Genomic DNA, 23,652 nt, shown 5'->3' with positions numbered 1-23,652 from the left:
ATTACAATCGGTCCACTAAAGCAGAGCAAGGATGGGTCCGTCTTATTGGCAGGCATGGCTGTCTGACAATACAGAATGACATTGGCAGCAGATGCAGATTTTTTTTTAAGGTAAACATCGTCTCAGGCTTTTCACTCCCAATGCCAAGAACACAAGGATTGTATCAATCATGAGGTGATTACATTTGGAAACAATAGCAATGGGCTATTATCCCTATGTCAATAGTCTGCTAGTGCAAGCGTAGCTACCATGATAATGCAGTCAGGGCCAAAAAAAGAATGACAGACTGGGTAAAGATTGAGCAACAGCAGCGCCTGAAGGGAGGCCTAATTTATCAACCAATCGCCATCTGTATAAAAAGTGGTAGAGTGACAGGTCAGCTGGTTATTTTTAAAGGTGGTAGGCCTTCTTTTTTTTCTCCCCAACGGCAAGGCAAACATCTGCTCAGCTGTTTCTCATTAGCGCTTATCGTTGACAGTATTGAAATCGCCCAGGAGCCCTGCTGGTTAATGAGATGCCATTGACAAGCCCAATCTATCATGTGTCACCTCTGTTTGTCAAACTCCATATTTCATTCTACTCAGCTTGACAGCCAACGTTTGTTCAAGTCGTCTCCCCTCCCACTTGTTGACAGGCATTATGCAGACATTTAGACCTAGGTCATTGAGTTGGCTTGTATCTGGAACAGATTGGAGATTTTGCTAGACCCAGTAACGAGTCCGATGCTATGTGCACCATGATGGTAATCAATGTAATGTGGCCCTGGGGTACCAGGCAAGAACAGCTCAAATAAGCAAAGATAAATTACAGTCCATCATTACTTTAAGACATGAAGGTCAGTCAATCTGGAAAATTTTAAAGGAAGTTTCTTCAAGTGCAGTCGCAAAAACCTTTAAGCGCTATGATGCAACTGGCTCTCATGAGGACCGCCACAGGAAAGGAAAACCCAGAGTTACCTCTGCTGCAGAGGATAAGTTCATTAGAGTTATCTGCACCTCCGATTGCAGTCCAAATAAATGCTTCACTGAGTTCAAGTAACAGACACACCTCAACATCAACTGTTCAGAGGAGACTGCCTGAATCAGGCCTTCATTGTCAAATTGCTGCAAAGAAACCACTACTAAAGGACACCAATAAGAAGACGAGACTTGCTTGGACCAAGAAACACAAGCAATGGACATTAAACCGGTGGAAATCTGTCCTTTGGTCTGATGAGTCCAAATTTGGCATTTTTGGTTCCAACTGCAGTGTCTTTGTGAGAAGCAGAGTAAGTGAGTGGTGGTGTGGTACCCACCGTGAAGCATGGATGAGGAAGTGTGTTATTGAGGGGGGTGCTTTGCTGGTGACACTATCAGTGGTTTTAATTAGAATTCAAAGCACACTTAACAAGTATTGCTACCACAGCATTCTGCAGCGATACACCATCCCATCTGGTTTGGGCTTAGAGGTACTATAATTTGTTTATCAACAGGACAATGACCCAACACACATCCAGGCTGTGTAAGGGCTATTTGACCAAGAAGAGTGGTTGAGTGCTGTAGCCAACAAGTGCTCAGCATATGTGGGAACTCCAAGACAGTTGGAAAAGCTTTCCAGGTGAAGCTGGTTGAGAGAATGCCAAGAGTGTGCAAAGCTGTCAAGGCAAAGGGTGGCTACTTTGAACATTTTCAAACATTGAATATATTTTGATTTAACACTTTCTTTTGTTGGTTACCTCATGATTCCATATGTGTTATTTCATAGTTTTTGTCTAATTATTTTTACAATTTTCTACATTGTAGAATGAAGAAAAACCCTTATGAGGTGTGTCCAAACTTTTGACTGGTACTATATGTGTGAAATTAGTTTAGATTTTTGAATGAAGCATTATTATGCACCTGTCTCGGAGCAGGAGCAAATCATACATATCATCTGTGTACTTAAATAGCGAATTGAGGACGCTTTCCCATGTTAATTTCCATGCCAGCCAGGTAGGCTATACTCCTGTTGTAAAGCGAATTAGTGTGCTTAATATTAGGAACGTTGAGGAATAAATATAGTAGGCCTAGCCTATAGAAAGCTGATTGGATCCTCTTTTAATAGAGGCACCAAAACGGTTTCTCACACAATTGCATACCCTATAGAAATGTTGTTCAACATGAGCTTATGGGCTCTCATGTAGTGTTGGATTTGATATTCGATGACATTTGCATTGACATCAGAGTGATTACAGGGACAATGGAGTGTGGAGTACCAGGCAGTTAGCATGTTGGTAGGCTACTAATGACCATCAGCAGCAGCATAGCTTGGAGAAGCCTCGTTACCTTGACTAAACATTCTCGTGGAATTTGACTGCGGCCATGATTCGTGACTGCTGATGTGGCTGTAATATGATCACCATAACAGCCCTAATCATAACCCTGATGTACTGTAATCATGCAAATACAGCAATAATTGGTTAGAAGTGGGCTAAGTAATAACTTTTCATGTAATCAGTTTAAGAAGACATTTTGAGGCTCTATTCGAAAGGGATTTGTTTGTAGTCTGTCCACAATGTTCTTGGTGACATTACAAGTCTCCCAATTTTGAGCATGTAGAAATTTTCCACAAAGGGAATGGATCCCATGCCACCTGAAACCATGTCAGTGCAGGGACGTGAGAGTGAGTTTTACCTTAGCAAGAGAGGAGTGTCCAGTATAATGTCAAAGGTGTGAAACTGTGAAATTAATCAGTTATACAAGGCTGTTTATTTTCTGCTTGTTTTCTCAATTCAAAGACAGATCCCCGCAATATCTCAGAGAAAGTGTGACAGGATGTGCTAAATTCAAACGCCTCAATATTATTTTTATTACATTTTAAGGCATGACATATGGATGTTGTTTTGCAATAGTTTCCTAAGATGTCATTGTAATCTACTTCTGTGATTTCTTAGTCTCTCTAAACTAACTTCCTCAAGATAATAAATTACTAATCAAGAGGATTGCACAATTTACTGATTTAAATTGGAATCTATCGTCTTGATTGCACCCATAAAGGTCAAGTAGCTAGAGGAACTGTTGAGCAGTCAGGGTGTGTCAGAAATGTTAATGTACTGTACATACAACACGTCAACACCTGTAATAGATCTTACCTTCCGGGGTGTAAAAAAAAAAGGCAAACGTGAGGAGAAAGGCGGTATTGGTACAAACCTGACATGATTAAAGAACAAATATTGAGGGAATAATAGTTGGCTTAAAGAAGGAAAAAAGTACTTCAGTCAATGAAACTAGTTCCGTAATATTCACCCTCTTTAAGTTATAGTGTACTATGGGTGTGTCTCAGTAGTCCTCTCCTTGAGGCTTCCTCACCTTGTGTCCTCTGTATTGATGTGAAGGAACTGGACAGGTGAGCACTACTTCACAACACATCCACCATATTTATTTCACAGGATTTTTAGGTTTGTTCAGTTGAAATAGATTAGAGGAAGAGCAGCAGCAACATCAGAACATTGAGACATGCCCTTTGTCCCCTTCACCCTGAAGCAATTGCTACTGTACCTTTTTGGACCAGCCATCTACTTGTATGGGGTCATTTAGAGGTCATAGGTGATTTCATCTCTAGACTCAACTGCAGTTTCTTCTCATAACAAAAACTAGAAATGTTTACCAAGATGTCAATTAGCATTTTTAAGACTGCTTTTGAATTTAAAGCTGCAATATGTAACTTTTTGGATGACCCGACCAAATTCACAAATTTACTTCTGGTTTTCTACACTAGCTTCAAACAGCTGAAAATACAATATTTTAGGTTTTGAAAAATATAGTTCACAGCGGTTTAGATGGTACAGTGATTCTCTCCTAATTTCACAAACTTAATTCGGCAAACTATTAGAATTTTAGCAACCAGGAAATGGCGGAGCGATTTTCTGCATGTTGCACCTTTTTTTTTTTTTTTTTTTACAGCTGCTTTAGAGAGAACCTCTGTTTCCCAGGCGTCCATCTAGGATGAAATTAGACAGTCATTTTTCCATAATTGCAACCGCACATGAATATTAATTTTTAAAGATCATATCAAAGCTTTTAAAACTGTCTGCTGCTGTTATAATTCTGCTTTTGCAATAAATTTTTCTTGAGACTGTTTGCCTTATTTTTGGAGAGAAACAAGTAGCCACAGTTAAGTAAAAAAGGCTGTAGGCCCTTTGAGGAGTTTGGAAAGTCAGAAGTATAATGGTCCATTGCAGCCCTGTTTATCTCAATACCAAATGATTTCCGTGTAACAATTAAGTACCTTACTGTAATTGTTTTTTAAATGAAAAATGGTCCAAAGTGGAAAAAAATGGTTTCTTAGCAAAATACAATTTCTCAAGCAAGAATTTTGCTAGGACTGTCTGGGAGCGATCTGAGAGAGGAGCCTAAAGGGAGGGATGTGTAACCTGAAAACTAGCTGTTATTGGCAGAGAGGAGGGGAAACTCTTTTTGTATATTATTGTATATTTCTGTTTCTGAGTACTGGAGGCTGTAAATGACGAGTGTTTTTCTGAATTTAGTTCCCTTGTTTTAAAACACCACAGGTCATTAAAGGGGCAGATCAGACAAAAACATGTTTTATTTATATTTCCACACTGAGGTTGGAATAATACTGTGAAATTGTGACTTCACCAGGCGGTCAAAATATCCCACCCAGCCAAACAAGCAGAAATTTCAGGCAGTCTTTTTTACAATAAGTGCAATATCGTAATTGTCACAATTTCATAGTATTATTCCAACCTCATAGAGTGGAAATATAAATAAAACATGTTTTTGTCTGATCTGCCCCTTCAAATTGCAGTCGACTTGTGCACTAGGCTAATTGATTGAGCCAGTCACATGGTATGTTTGTTTACAATTATACAACGGGTGGGTCTAATCCTAAATGTCAGTGTCTTTTCCAATGGATAAATCTGACGTTAAAATGCATATTTACCCTGTTCCATCTGACTGTGCAATCCACTGTCTCATCAGCACAGCCAGGCAATTTATAAACTTTGTCTCCACTATAAAAAGCTTCTAGATGTTATCTCACATTTTTGTTAAGACTAACATTTAGTTTTCAACAGCAGAGATTTGTATAAACCTTGCTGTCTGTCTCACTGTCATTTGCAACATTGTTTCAGTATTCAAATGTGATCTCCAGCTGCCCCATAGTAATGGACGAGACCGACAAGCAGGCAGTATTTCTCAGCCAGTCGAAATCATGAATCAGCTGACATTTTTTTATGGATATTATGGATATATACAAAGAAATGTGAAATTGAATTTTTTTTAAAAACAAAACTAAGTGCAGCTAGTTTGCAGTCTTTCCAGCTACAGTTTGAAGTGATTGTGTTAGCTGTGTTGATGGCTAGCTCTGAACAACAGTGTCCTGACAAGTGAGCACATTTTCTTTGCCAGGGGAAATCACGCCTCATTAGCTCATTGTAACTGCTACTTTGCTGTTATTCTGGCTGCACTGTTGATGTGACTGTAAGTTAGCCGTAGTTGGCTAACTCGAGAGCAAAGGGATAACAACTTTTCCAGCCAGCATGGCATTGGAACATTTTAGAACGAACAACTGGGTCGCGTCTGTAGATGCGGAACAGAAAGACTGAACGACTGGGTTTGGCAACCACACTGCCAGCAGGCTTGGGTACCAACCCTAGATTTGTGTCGTAACTATATCTTCCGGAAGGATTAAATAGTATGAATAAATCAATCAAAATAATGTTCATGAAAATATATCAGTCATTATTTGAATATGATGGTAACCCCCCGTAGTCAGTGTTTTGGAGGATATATTGGTATGGTTTGCCGGCACTCTAATTCGTCTTGGGCCTAACAACACGCGTGCCAATATATCCTCCAAAAACCGACATCGCTGGCATTATCACGTAAAAAGCACACAGAGTAAATCGAAGCTTTGTGAAGTGACGATCCATTGTTGTGCAGAGTGAAATAAGTAGTGAATGTGGTGTAAATTGATCACCTATGTTTGCCAGCTACAGTGCCATCAGAAACAATTCATACCCCTTCTTACAGCCTGAATTCAAAATGTATTACATTTTATATTTTTTCTCACCCATCTACACACAATACTCCATAATGAAAATGTGTTTTTATAAATTGTTGCAAATGTATTGAACATAAAATACAGATATCCAATTTACATAAGTATTCACAACCCTGAGTTAATACTTTGTAAAAGCACCTTTGGCAGTGACTACAGCTGTGAGTCTCTTGGTAAGTCTAAGAGCTTTCCACATGTGAATTGTGCAATATTTGCCCATTTATTCTTTTCAAAATTCTTCAAGCTCTTCAAATCAAATGTAACTTGGCCGCTCAGGAACATTCACTGTCTTCTTGGTAATCAACTCGTGTAGATTTGGTCTTGTGTTTTAGGTTATTGTCCTGCGGAAAGGTGAATTCATCATGTCTGGTGGAAAACAGACTGAACCAGATTTTCATCTAGGAATTTGCCTGTGCTTAGCTCCATTCTGTTTTTTTTGTATCCTGAAAAACTCCCCAGTCATTAACGATTACAAGCATAACGATAACATAATGCAGCCACCGCTTGAAAATATGGAGAGTGGTACTCAGTAATACAGTGACTTGCAAAAGTATTCACTCCCCTTGGGATTTCTCCTATTTTGTTGCCTTACAACCTGGAATTAAAATATTTTTGTTGGGGGGGTGGTGTGTATCATTTGATTTACACAACATGCCTACCACTTTGAAGATGAAAAATATGTTTTATTGTGAAAAAAAACAAGAAATAAGACAAACAGAACATAACTATTCACCCCGCCTCCCAAAGTCAATACTTTGTAGAGCCACCTTTTGCAGTAATTACAGCTGCATGTCTCTTGGGGTATGTATCTATAAGCTTGGCACATCTATCCACTGGGATTTTTGCCTATTCTTCAAGGCAAAGCTGCTCCAACTCCAAGTTGGATGGGTTCTGCTGGTGTACAGCAATCTTTAACTCATACCACATATTCTCAATTAGATTGAGGCCTGGGCTTTGACTAGGCCATTTCAAGACTTGAATGTTAACCCTTAAACCACTCAAGTGTTGCTTTAGCAGTATGCTTAGTTATTGTTATTGTCCTGCAGGAAGGTGAACCTCTGTCCCAGTCTCAAATCTCTGGAAGACTGAAACAGGTTTCCCTCAAGAATTTCCCTGTATTTAGTGCCATCCATCAATCCTTCAATTCTGACTAGTTTCCCAGTCCCTGCCGATGGAAAAATTGTGGGGAGTAGGTGTGTTCTCGGGATGATGAGACGTGTTGGGTTTGTGCCAGACATAGCGTTTTTCTTGATTGCCAAAAAGCTCAATTTTAGCCTCATCTGACCAGAGTACCTTCTTTCATATGTTTGGGGAGTCTCGCACATGCATTTTGGTGAACACCAAACTTGTTTGCTTATTTTCTTTTCTTGAAGCAATGGCTTTTTTCTGGTCACTCTTCCATAAAGCCCAGCTCTGTGGAGTGTACGGCTTAAAGTGGTCCTATGGACAGATACTCCAATCACCTTCAGAGTTATCTTTGGTCTCTTTCTTGCCTGTCTGGTTAATGCCCTCCTTGCCTGGTCAGTGAGTTTTGGTGGGCGGCCCTCTCTTGGCTGGTTTGTTGAGGTGCCATGTTCTTTCAATTTTTTTAATAATGGATTTAATGGTGCTTCGTGGGATGTTCAAAGTTTTGTATATATTTTTTTGTAACCCATCCCTGATCTGTACTTCTCCAACTTTGACCCTGAACTGTTTAGAGAGCTCCTTGGTCTTCATGGTGCCCCTTGCTTAGTGGTGTTGCAGACTCTGGGGCCTTTCAGAACAGGTGTATATATACTGAGATTATGTGACAGATCATGTGACAATTAGATGGCACACAGGTTGCTTTATTGAACTTATTATGTGACATCTGAAGGTAATTGGTTGCACCAGATCTCATTTAGGGGCTTCATAGCAAAGGGGGTGTATACATATGCACGCACCACTTTTGGATTTTTTTTTCCCATTTCACTTCACCAGTTTGGACTATTTTGTGTATGTCCATCCATTACATAAAATTCATTACATTCATTTTGCAAGGCACTGTATGTTGTATTGGATTTGCCCCAAACACAACCCTTTTGTATTCAGGAGAAAAAGTTAATTGCTAAGCCAAATGTGTTGTAATATTACTTTAGTGCCTTGTTGCAAACAGGATGCATGTTTTATAATATTTTTATTCTGTACAGGCTTTCTTTTCAGGCTTTCTTTCCTTTTCACTCTGTCAATGAAGTTAGTATTGTGGCGTTTTAATTGACTGGGCCTTTATGTCTTAAACTAATGGAATGTCATTTCTCTTTGCTTATTTGAGCTGTTCTTGCCATAATATGGACTTGGTCTTTTACCAAATAGGGCTATATTCTGTATACCACCCCTACCTTGTCACAACACAACTGATTGGATCAAATGCATTAAGAAGGAAAGAAATTCCACAAATTAACTTTTAACAAGGCACACCTGTTAATTGAAATGCGTCCCAGGTGACTACCTCATGAAGCTGGTGGAGAGAATGCCAAGAGTTTGTATAGCTGTCAAGTTAAAGGGTGGTTACTTTGAAGAATCTCTCTCATATAAATATAAAAAAATATTTTTTATTATTATTTAAAAATTGGTTACTACATGAGTATGTATGACATGTATGTGCTATTCATAGTTTTGATGTCTTCACTATTATTCTACAATGTAGAAAATAAAGAAAAACTCTTGAATGAGTAGGTGTGTCCAAACCTTTTGAGTGGTACTGTACAAACAATGTCCATACTGCTTCCCTTCTCCAGACAGCTGAACTCTGGGTTGTGGGAGCCTGGCGAGGCGGCCATTAATTAGAAGTACAGGGGAACCCTCTTAAAGAAGCAGATCTACATCTTAGAGACTAAAGCAAAGCCATAACATTTTGTTTTTTAATTGCCCAGATTAAAATGTTCTTTGGTGCTCGTCTCCCCTTTCCTGGCTAGGATTAATCATTCAATTTGCCGCTGCTGAAAATCACTTTAGACCGTTTGAAAAGCTTTATCCAGAATCGCTTGCATAGCTCCAAGCTTATTAAAGGGTTGGTCAGAAGTTTTTTGTTTTTGATGTACCTACATTTACCAAAATTGAACTTCCCAACTTTGCAATATCTGCCTACCGTAGGTGGTTTAATGGCTGTAATGCTACCTGTTTTCAAGGGCATGACTTAGGCCAATGAAACAAGTGTGGTCTTTGGTGAGAAGTCACAAGTAGAGATTTTTACTTAGAAACTATTCTTACAAGTAATGGATTCTGTAGGAGGAAGATGTGTGAAGTTGAGGCGCTCTATGGAGTGTGAATGTGGGTAAATGTCCAAGCTGCGATCCAAGATATAAAAACCCAAAGTTGTGCTCTTTCTGTGTTCAAGAATATTGAAAGGTCGACCCACCTCTCTTAAAAATTAACTTTCCACTTTATCAAGACCTCCACTGTGGACTATTTCAAGATGGAGTTTTGTTTTTGGGCCTAGAGAGCTTCTATGTTAAAAAAAGTGGGTCTACGGTCACCCGTCTGTCTTCAGTCTCCAACTCCATCCAACAACCTGGATCTCTAATCAGCCTTTAGCAGTATGTGGATCTTGAGAGGCAAGCTGTGTGCCAATATGGCCCGCCCAGATAAAACTGTAATTTACTCCAAACATCCAGCTGCCCATTTCAGACTACAAAGGGGCCCGGAGCAGCCTCTGGCATAAGATCTTACAGCTGTGGAGGGAACTTTAAAAAAATATGTGGCCTGTCTGTAAACTGGCTGGTGCTGAGCCAGACAGAGGGTTAGACTTATCTCCCTGCGTTTTGTAAGGCACGTCTCAAACCTCCCATTCAAACGATTTGTAATAGGTTAGAAGGAGAAACAAGAATTATCTTTTGATATTTACTCTTATCTAATGCTGAAATTAAGGCAAATCTGACCACCCACAACAATGGCAGTTTGTTTTGGCATTTGGATGTCCTGATCTACCTTTTTGGATAACTAGACTGCCTTTTGATTTAGCTAACAATATATAGATATCCGCTTTGACAGTGTCCCAAAAAATATGTTTGAATGTGAGGACTGGTTACAGTTCACAACCTGTCACTGTCACTCCCAGCAGGAGTCTTTTACATTATTATCCATATCGAACGTAACACTCAATGATTTAGTGTAATTGTTATTCATTATGTGAGACTTAATAAATGCAAACGAAAATAAGTCCGTCCAATGAAATCAGTCCATCACAGAGAAGCTCATGCTTGAAGCAAGCAGGGAGAGAGGTCAGTAGTACAATGGTTCCCAAACTTGGGGTCAGAGACCCAGGTGGGGTCACCTAAAATTTAAATGGGGTCCCCTGAGAATCTTTAATCTTGTCAAACACTAATAACTGGTTTCTCTTTAAATGGGTGTAGAATACAACATTTTAGACTAAACTAAGGGCCTTTTTACACTGTTATTATATGTTGGTACAGCCTGTGGGACCTAAGGGTTTGTGAAATATAAAGACAATTTCATATTATTAGCATGTACACTGAGCAAAAATATAAATGCAGCAATTTCAAAGATTTTACTGAGTTACAGTTCATATAAGGGAATAAGTCAACATCAGTGCTGACTTATCACTCCTGTATGTAGTTAATTAGTAGTGAAACATGTATTATTGAGTAGAATTCAGTGATGAATAGTAAGTTAGTTGGGTTTTTTCATGAGGTTGTGGCTGCCATCTGGTGGCGACTAGAAACAACAATTGATGGCCCGTGAAAATATTAGTGCTTGAAAAAGTACTTGAAAGTCCTTGAATTTGACTTGCCACTGTTTGTACAAACTCTGGGAATATATTCTGTGGTTCATCAGACAACATTGAGGAGTGTACCACATCAGTCCACATGCTTCATTAATAAGTGCATCAACGACGTCGTCCCCACAGTGACCGTATGTACATATCCCAACCAGAAATCATGGATTATAGGCAACATAGGCACTGAGCTAAAGGCTATGCTTCTATGCTTGCTTCAAGGCAAGCAACACCGAACCATGCATGAGCACGCCAGCTGTTCAAGATGACAGTGTGATCTTGTTCTCTGTAGCTGACATGAGTAAGACCTTAACGTTCACAAGACGGATTACCAGGATGCGTACTCCGAACATCCGCTGACCACGTGGCAAGTGTCTTCACTGACATTTTTCACCTCTCCCTGACCCAGTCTGTAATACCTACATATTTCAAGCAGACCACCATAGTCCCTGTGCCCAGGAACGCCTAGGTAACCTGTCTAAATGGCACTCAAAGCTTTTCATGGCTACATATGTGAAAGGCTGGTCATGGCTCACATTAACACCATCGCAGACACCCTGTGGATGCACTTCAATTCACATACCGCCCCAACAGATCCACAGATGACGCAATCTCTATTGCACTCCTCTCCCACCTGGACAAGAGGAAAACCTACGTGAGAATGCTGTTCCTTGACAATAGCGCAGTGTTAAACACCATAAAGCCCTCCTAGCTCAACACTAAGCTCAGGACCCTGGGACTGAACACCTACCTTTGCAACTGGATCCTGGACTTCCTGATGGGAAACCCCAGGTGGTGATAGTAGGGAACAACACAACCGCCACGGTGACCCTCCAACATGGATGGCTCTCAGGGGTGCGTGCTTAGTCCCTTCCTGTACTCCCTGTTCACCCACGACAGCGTGGCCGCGCACAACTCCCAACAACATCTTAGTTTGCTGACAACTTGACGGTGGTTGGCCTGCTCACCAACGACGATGTGTCAGCCTATAGGGAGGAGGTCACTGACACTGCCAGGACAACAACCTCTCCCTCAACGTCAACAATAGAAAGGAGCTGATCGTGGACTATAGGAAACGGAGGGTCATGCTTGCCCCCCCATCCAATTCAAGGGGGCTGTTGTGGAGTGGATTGAGAGCTTCAAGTTCCTCTGTGTCCACATAACTAAGGAATTATCATGGTCCACACACACCAACACAGTCGTGAAAAAGGCATTTCAACGCCTCATCTTCCTCGGGAGGCTGAAAAGATCCGGCATGGGCCCTCAGGCTATATACAGTAGCGGGTCTACTTTATATAGACTACTGTCTTTTTACATTTATTTCATTACTTACCTATTGTTCGCCTAATACCTTTGCACTATTGGTTAGAGCCTGTAAGTAAGCATTTCACTGTAAGTATTGTATTTGGCGTAAGTGACAAACTTTGATTTGATCCACAAAAAGTTAGAGCTGCACCATTGAGAGCATCTTTACTGGCTGCATCACCACTTGGTATGGCAACTGCTTAGCATCAGACCACAAGGCGCTACAGAGTTTAGTGCATATGTCCCAGTACATCACTGGGGCAAAGCTCCCTGCCATCCAAGACCTCTATATCACTCTGTCAGAGGAAGGCCCTAGAAATAGTCTGACTCCAGTCACCTAAGTCGTGTTAGCAGAGAAAACGGTCTACATGGCAAGTGGTACCGATGCACCAAGTCTGGAACCAACAGGACCCTGAAGGGCTTCTACCCCCCCCCCCCCCCCCCCCTCTCAGTTTGAGCCGAAAACACACTCTTGTGCGTCAACACAAACTCGTCTGCCAACACAGACGCTTCTGCCAGGGAGGATACTTTCTGTTCGTTTAGGTAAACTACAATGCGTTCGGGTAAGCAATTTTTAAACTCTTCCAACAAGATTAACTCCCGGAGAGAGTTGAAATCAGTTACCTTACTAGCAGCATGCCATTTATCAAACAGATTTCCCTTGTCTCTAGCAAATTCCACATAAGTCTTACTAGAAGACTTTCTATGAGACCTAAATCTCTGTCGGTATGCCTCAGGCACAAGCTCATAGGCACGAAGAACAGTAGCTTTGACCACTTCATAATTCAAACTGTCCTCCAGAGGTAGCGCTGACAAAACCTCTTGGGCTTTACCAGTTAATTTACACTGAAGTAATAGGCACCATACCTCTTCAGGCCACTTCAAGGCTACGGCTATACGCTCAAATACACAAAAATAGGAGTCAACCTCCGACTCTCTGAACAAAGGTACTAAGGCTATCTGCCTACTAATGTCAAACGTGTTTGAGGACACAGCAGGTGAGGACGGCTCACAAACAGGCACAGTAGGAACGAAGGCTAGCCTCGCTGTCTCTGCCTCCAGTTCCATCTGGCGCATTTTAAACGTCATCTGCAGTTGTTCTCTTTCTGCCTCAATTTTACACATCTCCAACTTGAGAGTCTCTCGCCTAATTTGGGCTCTCTCGTCCACCTCTAGTTGGAACTGTGCTAAACGGACATCCCTTCTGGCATCACCGTTTGACAGTGGGGAGAGTGGATCAAAATGGGACAATGTGGCTGGTGTTTTAGCCTCGCCCTCATTATCAGACACCAATGGGCTTACAGGAGCAGCAACATCCCCTACAGTGGTAGTATGCTCAGGCAGCGGTAACACAAGCACCTGCTCTTCCAACAATACATTTAACACTAGCTGTTTAACCTCCGCCTTAACTACACTCTGCGGAATCGATATTGAGTAATGGTCAGCCAAGGTCATTAAATCAACTCTACGACATTTATCAAAAACCTCCCACGAAGGATTATCCAAAAAGGACTTCAAATCAAAAGTAGCCATCTTACACTACTTCACAAGAGCCAACGAAAATAGCAAACACTAATGCTACTTCAGCTATGACGTTCAACACTGAACTATACCACTACAACAATCTACATGAGCGGCATGGGTGTCAGTAAAGACAAATCCCGGATGAGCCCCCACTTATGTTACGAATCCCTTTTTGGCCCGACAGTCTAGGGGGGATGGTAATGAGACGCGTAACATAACTCATGTAAATTATAATTGTGACAAAGTAAAAGTGTGAACGTAATAACCAGGACAACTGAAATAATACCGTCAAACTCGGGGTTTATTGTAAAACACACGGTAATGGGGGGGGGAGCAGGAAAAGGGGCTGAGCTGGACCCAAGGAAAGAAACAAATATGCAAAAACACCCCTAAGCTAGACTAGCCTATTTCAACAACAGCTAACTAACTAACCAAAAATACAGTGGGTGGTCCACCCAGTTCTAACTAGTGTTTTTAACAAAGTTTACCTACGGGTAGTGTATGCCCATGGGCGACTTGTCTTGGTTTCCCCTTTTCCCACCAGCAAACACCATAAGCAAAAACAATACTCACAGGAGATGACAAAGTGATATGGAGGTGCTCAAACAAAAGAGAGGTTAATACGCAAAGAGAGAGATCTACATACATGGCATTTCAAAGAGATTGTGCTACTGAAATCTATAAAGAATAGAGATCTACCAACATGGCATTACAAAGAGATTGTGCTACTGAAATCTATCAAGAGCAGAGATCTACCAACATGGCATTACAAAAAGATTGTGCTCTTGAACAAACAAATGATGGGGTTTTTAAACCATGGGGAAGGAACTGTGATAGGGTAGGAAACAGGAGGAGGTGTGTCTTCTGATTGATGGGTTGATTGTTGACTGATTGGGGAGTGATGATTTTCACCTGTGAGGGGAGACGGAGAGAAAAGAAACACACAGGATACACACACAGGATAACTGTATCCGTAACAGTCACTTTATCCATACATATATGTACATATCTACCTCAATTACCTCGTACCCCTGCACATCGACTTGGTACTGGTACCCCATGTGTATAGCCAAGTTATCGTTACTCATTATGTATTTATTACTTGTTATTATTTTTCTATGTCTTTTTTTTCTCTACATTGTTGGGAAGGGCCCATAAGTAAACATTTCACTGTTAATCTACACTTGTTTATCAAATTTGAGTCGATAGCGCCCGCAGATGTCTTGCCATGATTCAGCAGGACCTGCTAACAGATGGCCACTCCTGGGGTCCCATGTTTTGACACAGAGGGCCTAAGGGGAAGTACATCCCCCTCACGTGGCCAGGATGCTTACTTTACTGGACGAGGCCAGTGTTTCCCCAACCCTGGTCCTCGAGTACCCCCAACAGTACACCTTTTTATGGAAACCCTGGGCAAGCACACCCGATTCAACTTGTCAAGCCCTTAATGAGTTGAACGAGTTGTTTGTCAAGGGCTACAATGAAGCTGCGTGCTGTTGGGGGTACTCAAGGACCAGGGTTGGGGAACACTGGACTAGGGTGCTTTACTGTACTATAGAGCCGTAAGGCTTCTAATTGTGAATCTCTTGTGACTGGACCAAAGGACTTTTTGAAAGAAAAAAAAAAACCCAGCTGCGTCCTGGCTTGCGGGTCTTCTGCCGAGTGATGGATCTTCCAGACAGACCATTAACATTCAAATCCCGCTATTTACATTTAGCTTCTTATTCTCTTAAAGGCCTTTGCTTTCTCTCTCTCTCTCTTCCTCCTCCCTCCCTCTTTCCATCTATCCAAGTAAAGGAATTCAAATGTCAAAACAAACTGTACATTTTTTTTGTGAAACCTACAGGTTCATCTACAGCTGAAGTTACTTATCACTGTTGAAGATTTACCGACCTGTGAGTCTACTGTCTTCATGAGGCGAAAAGTCGATAGTCTTAGGACGTCTCCGGTATTTGTCTGCTCTGGTATGTCTGTCAGTAAGGAACAGAGATAAGCCTTGGCCACATGGTGTCAAAGGGTTGTGTCATGCTGTCAATCAAATCTCAATGATTTTTTACCTTTTGATTTAGTATTTGACACTAGCCATAGTGGTTTTCATATGTTGTCAGGAGATAAAATGTTGCGAGTTGAAGGTTTGTCAAAAGTTTTTAGAAGATGCAGTTAGTAGAATGAGGATGCCTTTTGTGGACTTAAACCAACACAAATGCACTCAATTACTACAAACACACACTTGGACTACAAACCGGTATGTACAGTATAGGCCTAGGAACGCACAGTGTCTAGGCGTATACAGTGCCATGACTCAGCCAGGCTTCTGTGCTCTGTCATCCCTGCCTCAGCAGCCGCCACAGTAGCAACAGTGACCTCTGCAATTCAAGTGTCACGCTTTATGTTTAGTCTTATACAGAAGCATTTTGCCAGTCAGATTAGGCTAACTTTTATTTTATTTTTGTAAAAAAAAAATGTGGTATGAAAAATCCCATGGTGTATTTTTGTCTGACCAACTGTAAACCTGAAAGCGATAAATAGCCCAAAGCTGGCCCTGGAATTTTTAAGCAACAGATGTGTGAGCCATTGCTTTGGCCCGAAAGCAGCGGGGGGGAAAAACGAGAATTAATTGTTGGGTATTGTTTCATCACCTGTGCAAAGCGGCTTGGACCCTGTCGCTTAGGGGCGGCAGGGTAGCCTAGTGGTTAGAGCGTTGGACTAGGAACCCGAAGGTTGCGAGTTCAAACCCCCGAGCTGACAAGGTACAAATCTGTCGTTCTACCCCTGAACAGGCAGTTAACCCACTGTTCCCAGGCCGTCATTGAAAATAAGAATTTGTTCTTAACTGACTTGCCTGGTTAAATAAAGGTAAAATAAAAAATAAAAAAATTAGGGATTCATAGTGACTTTTGATTAGCAGGTAACTCGGCTCAAATTAAAAACAATTTTAATTTAGTACCCTAATGGTTCTCGTGTCGTTTCATAGGAAGGGAAATTGCTGTCACGACCGCTTTCGGCTAGACGTCGGGAAACCGAGGCAAGACAGTCGAGGGCGCAGGTGTCACGGTGTTGTCTGATTATTGCTGTTCCGTGTGAAAATACTGTTACGTGTCCACTTAACAAGCGTAACCTCATGTTAATTCAATCCATAGCAATTGGATACAATTAACCTTTGACCATTGCCAACTGAAATGGAGAATTGTTCATGTAACCTCTGTGAGAACCTTGCCTTAAACTCTGAGCGGAATGCTTACCATTTTGTCAGAGTTGAAGTGTGTTGTGGTCTGACATGAATAGTGCTGGTCTATTAGGGGAGCGAAAGTTATGTCTGACAAATATTACAACATGTCTGTTAGAAAAGCTCATTGCTACAGGCTTTCTAGAATGTGACATTCATGATATAATAATGAAAGTTTTTTTCTTCTTCAAATCTCACTTTCCATTGTGATAGGACACATACACCAAGTCCAGTGGGTGCCTTTTTACATTGGGTGGGTGGGTGGGTGTGTGTGCATGCTCTTGAGTGTGATTGTGCATGTGAATGCAGAGTGCAACTACCTACTTAAGTGTTGTGGACTGTGACTGTAGGTAATTGTACATTAGTGTGGGTGTCCCTTCATGTCCCTCAGTGTGTGCGTTCATGTGAGCACTTACTCACTGTCCTCTGTTTTGGCAATCGAAAAGTTTAATGTTTAAATAGTGTTAGCATAGGCCCAAATGGTTTACCAAGTAATGTGTCAACAAAGTACAATGGTAGCACTGTGTGTGTGTGTGTATACAGTTGAAGTCGGAAGTTTACATACACCGTAGCCAAATACATTTAAACTCAGTTTTTCACAATTCCTGACATTTAATCATAGTCCAAATCCCCTGTTTTAGGTCAGTTAGGCTCACCACTTTATTTTAATAATGTGAAATGTCAGAATAATAGTATAGAGAATGACCTATTTCAGCTTTTATATCTTTCATCACATTCCCAGTGGGTCAGAAGTTTATATTCACTCAATTTAGTATTTGGTAGTACTGCCTTTAAATTGTTTAACTTGGGTCAAACATTTTGGGTAGCCTTCCACAAGCGTCCCACAATAAATTGGGTGACTTTTGGCCCATTCCCCTTGACAGAGCTGGTGTAACAGAGTCAGGTTTGTAGGCCTCCTTGCTCGCACACGCTTTTTCAGTTCTGCCCACAAATGTTCTATAGGCTTGAGGTCAGGGCATTGTGATGGCCACTCCAATACCTTGACTTTGTTGTCCTTAAGCCCTTTTGCCACAACTTTGCAAGTATGCTTGGGGTCATTGTCCATTTGGAAGACCCATTTGCGACCAAGCTTTAACTTCCTGACTGATGTCTTGAGATGTTGCTTCAATATATCCACATCATTTTCCATTCTCATGATGCCATCTATTTTGTGAAGTGCACCAGTCCCTACTGCAGCAAAGCATTCCCACAACATGATGCTGCCATCCCCTTGCTTCACGGTTGGGATTGTGGTGTTCGGCTTGCAAACCTCCTCCTTTTCCTCCAAACATAACGATGGTCATTATGGCCAAACAGTTCTATTTTTGTTTCGTCAGACCAGAGGACATTTCTCCAAAAAGTATGATATTTCTCCCAATGTGCAGTTCTAAATCGTAGTCTGGCTTTTTTATGGCGGTTTTGGAGCAGTGGCTTCTACTTTGCTGAGCAGCCTGAAAAAGCGTGTGCGAGCAAGGAGGCCTACAAACCTGACTCCGTTACACCAGCTCTGTCGGGCGGAATGGGCCAAAATTCACCCAGATTATTGTGGGAAGTTTGTGGAAGGCTACCCAGAACGTTTTGACCCAAGTTAAACAATGTTAAAGGCAGTGCTACCACATACTAATCGAGTGAATGTAAACCTCTGACCCACTGGGAATGTGATGAAAGAAATAAAAGCTGAAATAAATCATTTTTTCTACTACTATTTTGACATTTCACATTCTTAATATAAAGTGGTGATCCTAACTGACCTAAGAAATATAATTTTGACTAGGATTAAATGTCTGGAATTGTGAAAAACTGAGTTTAAATGTATTTGGCTTGTAAGTAAACTTCCGACTTCAACTGTGTGTATGTATATTCATGTATTTGTCCTATTTATTCAAACTCACTTACTCCCATAATCGTGATTACACTTTCCTCGCAGAAAGTGGGTCAAGGAAAAGTCATGTTTGAGGTAATTCACTCCTGGGATTGGGCCTATTATGTGACATTGTTTAACCTGGGGAGAGAGGTCATTTGGAAGTCTGGGTTTCACGCAGAAATGGACAGACCTAGAGGACTGTGTGTGTGTGTGTGTGAGCCACTAAAACAGTGGAGGTTGAAAGTGGGTGTGTAATATAAAGATGGTATGTGGCCTCATACTGTATTGTAGGTTTTTTTTCTCTTAAAAAAAAAAAAGTATTGTTCAAGGGAATAGTTCTAATTCCTGTTTTAACACAGACATGACAGAAGATGTATGTATTTTCCCCATTTATTACAGTAAACCACACTGTGACTGTACCATCAGTGGGCTACCGGCAAACGCATCCGATGACATTTGCACCTGCAAATAGAACTTGATTTCTATGATATATCAGACTGTCGATTTAAGAAGTTCAACATGCAACATAATATCCCTTTTGATTTTGTGGACCGAGTAGGATATCACTTTTTCTTCCCACGTGTCTAAAAACCTTTTAATCAGGGCATAACCTTTTCTCTCCTTCCCTCTCTCACTGATAGTAAGGCCAGATTGTCATTTAATAAAAAGACATTCCATTCAGCATTTAGCTGATTTTCCCCAAGGAATTATGTTTGGGAATGGTTCCCAAATGCATGTGTCTATTTTTAATTGCAACGAGTATGTTTTTAAAGGAGGTTGGTTGTTCTCCACCTACATTAAAACCATGTGTATCCTACTATTCTTAATGTGCCGCTTGTACTGTATATCTGAGGTCGTATTTTCACAATCATTATGTACTTAATGACCCTCTGTTTCCCGCACTGTAATACGAAGGTAATTCAAGACATGCCATTGTGATGGAAAGCATTAACAGGATTAAAGAGCCTATCGGCTGGCTGGTTGTATAGCTGTTAGTGGTCCAGCCAACCAATGACTAGCAAGCGAGTAGTCAATCAAATGGGTCCAATGATGCCGTTACTTGCACCTCCAGATGAAATTAGCTATAAAACCTTTTTTTTTCTTGACATCAAAGACATCAAAGACATCAAATAAAAGTTGGCTGAAGCAACAAGGATGATCTGTTTATCTCTGACTGAGAACATAAGGTGTTTTGTCTTCTGGAAGAGGTGTATCTGAGGTGTACAGCCATGAAATACTGCTTGAAGGGTAATAGGCTCTTTTGTCTGGAATGATATTGCACAAAATGTCAGTTTTCTATCTCCGGGAGAGTGAAAGAATCATTTTGCTGCAACAGCTTGCCTACCCAAACAAGGTGGCTTTTCTTTTTCCTCGCTGTGGTTGGTGTTAGAAGCCAAGTTTTTTTTTTTACTTCTGTGAAAGAACCGGCTTCATTGAGAAGTCTTGACATGCGACCGTTCCTTATAATTTGTGTCTTACGTAATTCTCTCCCTTTCCTAGCTGGCGTGCCACCAACCCTAAATGGAAACATCAAAATCTTTTGACGGTGTCTGATGTGTTATCTCACCAAGCTGTGTCATCCCAATTATTTATCTCATATTTGTGGTCGACAAGCACTGCATTTCGTGCCAGATGTACAACTTGTGTCACAGTGGATCAAATCGAGTTGGATCTTGGATCAGACACTTACGCACAATGTCTTTCTGTTGTCGACGACTCCCTTGGTCAGCAATGTTGTCCAGACAACGCAGTCAGCGCTCGGGGAAAACTCCCTGCTATTGCGACCTGTAATAGTGATCTGGGGTCATCTGACCAACACTGGCAGAAACCACTGTGTTATAGATGTATAGTCTACCCTTCCTTGTTAAATCATGCTAACATGGCAAGATTTGTGAGATGGTTCTGCACAGTCTCCCTTTGCCTGACTCTTGATTAGAGAATGGAAATGCTATCCTGTGCAATTAAAATCCAATTGTTCATCTGGAAAAGCTTACTTTCCTCTTATTCCTCAAAGCTGCCTGTTTTAAAGCCAATCTCCCTGATACATCTATATGTGACATCATAACGACACTGTTTCTTATGAGATTGGTTCAGCTCGCTATTATTGTCGTGGTGGGTGGTCAGGTGGGAGGCAGGCAGTGAATTTTGGGCCGGTAGGCTGGAAAACAGACAAATTATTGACAGTGTATTCTCCTTGAGGTGACAGGCCCTGATGGAGAGAGGGAGTGTAGAGGGGCAGCGTGAAGGTTGTGATTTAAGACCCCTTGGCTGCAGGTCCCGGGGGGAAACCGGCCCGTTGTGGGTAGCTCGCTAAGTCCTTCCAGGAGTTTATAGAGACAAGATGCTGAATCATAGTGTATTGTAGCTGTAATTTTTTTTTAAAGGAACCGCTGACAGCGGTGAGAGATTTGTGCAAATGATAGTGTCAGAAAGGTTTTGGGGAAGCTTTGAGATGGGTTTTTTTCTCTGCTGTAGTTGTAAAAGTCACTCAAATACTTTGCCCCTATAGGGAAGGACACGTGCTTCTTGAGGCAACACTTGATCTTTTGTCAAACGGTAGTGTGCAGGCAATTTATTTATTTCACAAAATAAATTAAGCTTAATAGATATTGTGATGTTCAGTGTTTAGGCAGGGGCAGTGGACTGATGCTTTACTGTGCCGAATGGCAAACTGGAACAATTATTTTGGCCCACTCAAATAAGTGACCCTGCTTTAGTGTTTTGCCCCTCTGACCATTCAATGTTTTAACAGGTGTTTTCTTTCTTCGATTAACAAAAGTAGATTATTTGTCAGACAGAGACTATAGTGAGAATGACATTGCAAGCAGACCTTACATGTTTCATACTTGCACTCTTACCAGCAGAAACCAACTTCTTGTGAGTAAAAACTTAGTGTGTGTGGTGATTCCTTTGAGGATTATTGCATTGATCCACAGCAACTCTCTGAAACGGTGCTGCGTTGGCAGAACATAAAACCCTGTCCACATTTCAACACAGAGGTCTCATAACCATTTATTAAGTTATACTTTTATTTCTCCACTGTATTACTTTAAAAAATATTATCAGAGGCTCTGACGATCAATATTTAATGAGGATGCAATTTAGCTGGTAACTCATAGCCTCTGTCGAATAAATGATTCTTTATCAGTTCGGTGTTTGCATATTTAGCCTGGCAGAACAGTCTGTGCATTCTTCCTCTTTCCTCAGAGATATTTTTACTTACTTCTGTATCGTCATTACTTTTTTCTGTGTTTACATTGTATTATATTGGAGGTTGTGAGGCTTCCACCCCATTTGCATTTTCCAAAAATGGATACAAGGTTTATTGTTATAAGTATGGCATTTCATTATTCCAATACATCGCCATCCAAAAAGTTATTTTTTTTTCTTAGCCTTGTGCATCAGTAGGTTTCTACCATGTCCTGAAATGGCCAACATCTTTAATAAACCACAATTACAATGCCAGCAGGGATGAAGTTCACCATCCCTATTCATCTTTACACAATCTTTCATCTTATCTCAAACAACTCTTCTACCAATGTAAATATAATATAAAAGTAACATTTCCCAAATATCTTTCCAAGGAGTCCAAGATTCCCAGCATGAGAAGATCATCCCCGTCACAGGAGAGGGAGTGATCCATAGTCCGGACTTCCCACTCACCTACCCCAGGAGTATCGTGTTGGTCTGGAGACTAGTGGCCTCCAATGACAACATGAGAATCCAGTTATCCTTCGACGAGAGGTTTGGCCTGGAAGACCCAGAGGATGGAATATGCAAGTAAGATCATAAGCAAAAACACATATGAAATGTGCATATAACATATTGTGAGTACAACTAAGATTTATTTTACAAATGCAACATATAGACAACATAGCTACACTATATATAGAAAAGGATGTGGACACCCCTTCAAATGAGTGGTTTTGGCTATTTCGGCCACACCCGTTGCTGACAGGTGTATAAAATAGAGCACGCAGCCATGCAATCTCCATAGACAAACATTGGCAGTAGAATGGCCTTATTGAAGAGCTCATTGACTTCCACCACCTTTCCAGCAAGTCAGTTCGTCAAATCTCTGCCCTGCTTGAGCTGTCTCGGGTAAATGTAAGTGCTGTTATTGTGAAACGATTGTTCTGCCCTCACAATATGTTTAAGTATAAAGCTTGGCAGACCGCTTATAACTCCCAATAAAGACCGGCAGGAGGCAGGAGTACCCTTTTTTTATGTTTAGTGAGATGATTTTTTCAAAACTGTAAAGTACAGAATAAAGAAAATATTATTAGAAAATGATTTGTACACATTAATACATAAATGCGTACACAAAGAATAGACTCCTGCATGAACCATCACGAGCTAACAATACAATAGGTCTAGCTAGTCAACATGACATTGCAGAAAGGATGACAATTTACCTGACTGGAAAAGTGCCACAAAATTACTAAAACAGCAATACACATATTAAAAAATAATTACAACTGTATCATCTTGTAACATAGAGATACCTAGGCACTCACATTAGCCAGATACACAACAATATAAAGTAAAGGAAGCTAAGTTGCATGTCAAAAAGATAGCTAACATGCTAACACCTAATGTATTCTCCTATGGCGATTAGTTAGCACACTTTAGCTTAGCATCATTGCATCCCTAAAGCCTAGAATACACTTTTAAAAATGTTAATCTTCTAGAAAGCACAGCTTGAATGAACAAAAGCATGTACTAATAACTCAAAAACCAAAGGTGCCTACTCAAAGACTTATCTTTATCAAAGGCCTAGTAGGTAAGGAAGATGAAGCTTATCTGTATGTTTCCGTTGGAATGAGCTCTGAACACGAAGTTGGTTGATTTAAAGCTTCGGTACCCACGTTTGCCACTAGATGACAGAGTAGCGCAATAGAGCACTGTAATACTATGTATAGATAACTATATGTCTATCAG

General features: G+C 40.9%; 1 protein-coding gene across 1 annotated transcript in view; it reads left to right on the top strand.

The window, feature by feature from the left end:
• LOC139390722 (platelet-derived growth factor C-like) overlaps window positions 1-23,652 on the top strand; it is an 82,931-nt gene that overhangs the window by 13,868 nt on the left and 45,411 nt on the right. Inside the window, exon 2 of the mRNA XM_071138041.1 lies at window positions 22,296-22,491. Within this exon, the coding sequence (XP_070994142.1) occupies window positions 22,296-22,491 (196 nt within the window). The remainder of the gene's footprint in view (window positions 1-22,295; window positions 22,492-23,652) is intronic.

Source organism: Oncorhynchus clarkii, chromosome 31, assembly GCF_045791955.1.
Source record: "Oncorhynchus clarkii lewisi isolate Uvic-CL-2024 chromosome 31, UVic_Ocla_1.0, whole genome shotgun sequence".
NCBI lineage: Eukaryota > Metazoa > Chordata > Actinopteri > Salmoniformes > Salmonidae > Oncorhynchus > Oncorhynchus clarkii.
Note: the sequence above shows the minus strand (reverse complement) of the source record. Positions and strands in the feature narration are given on the sequence as shown.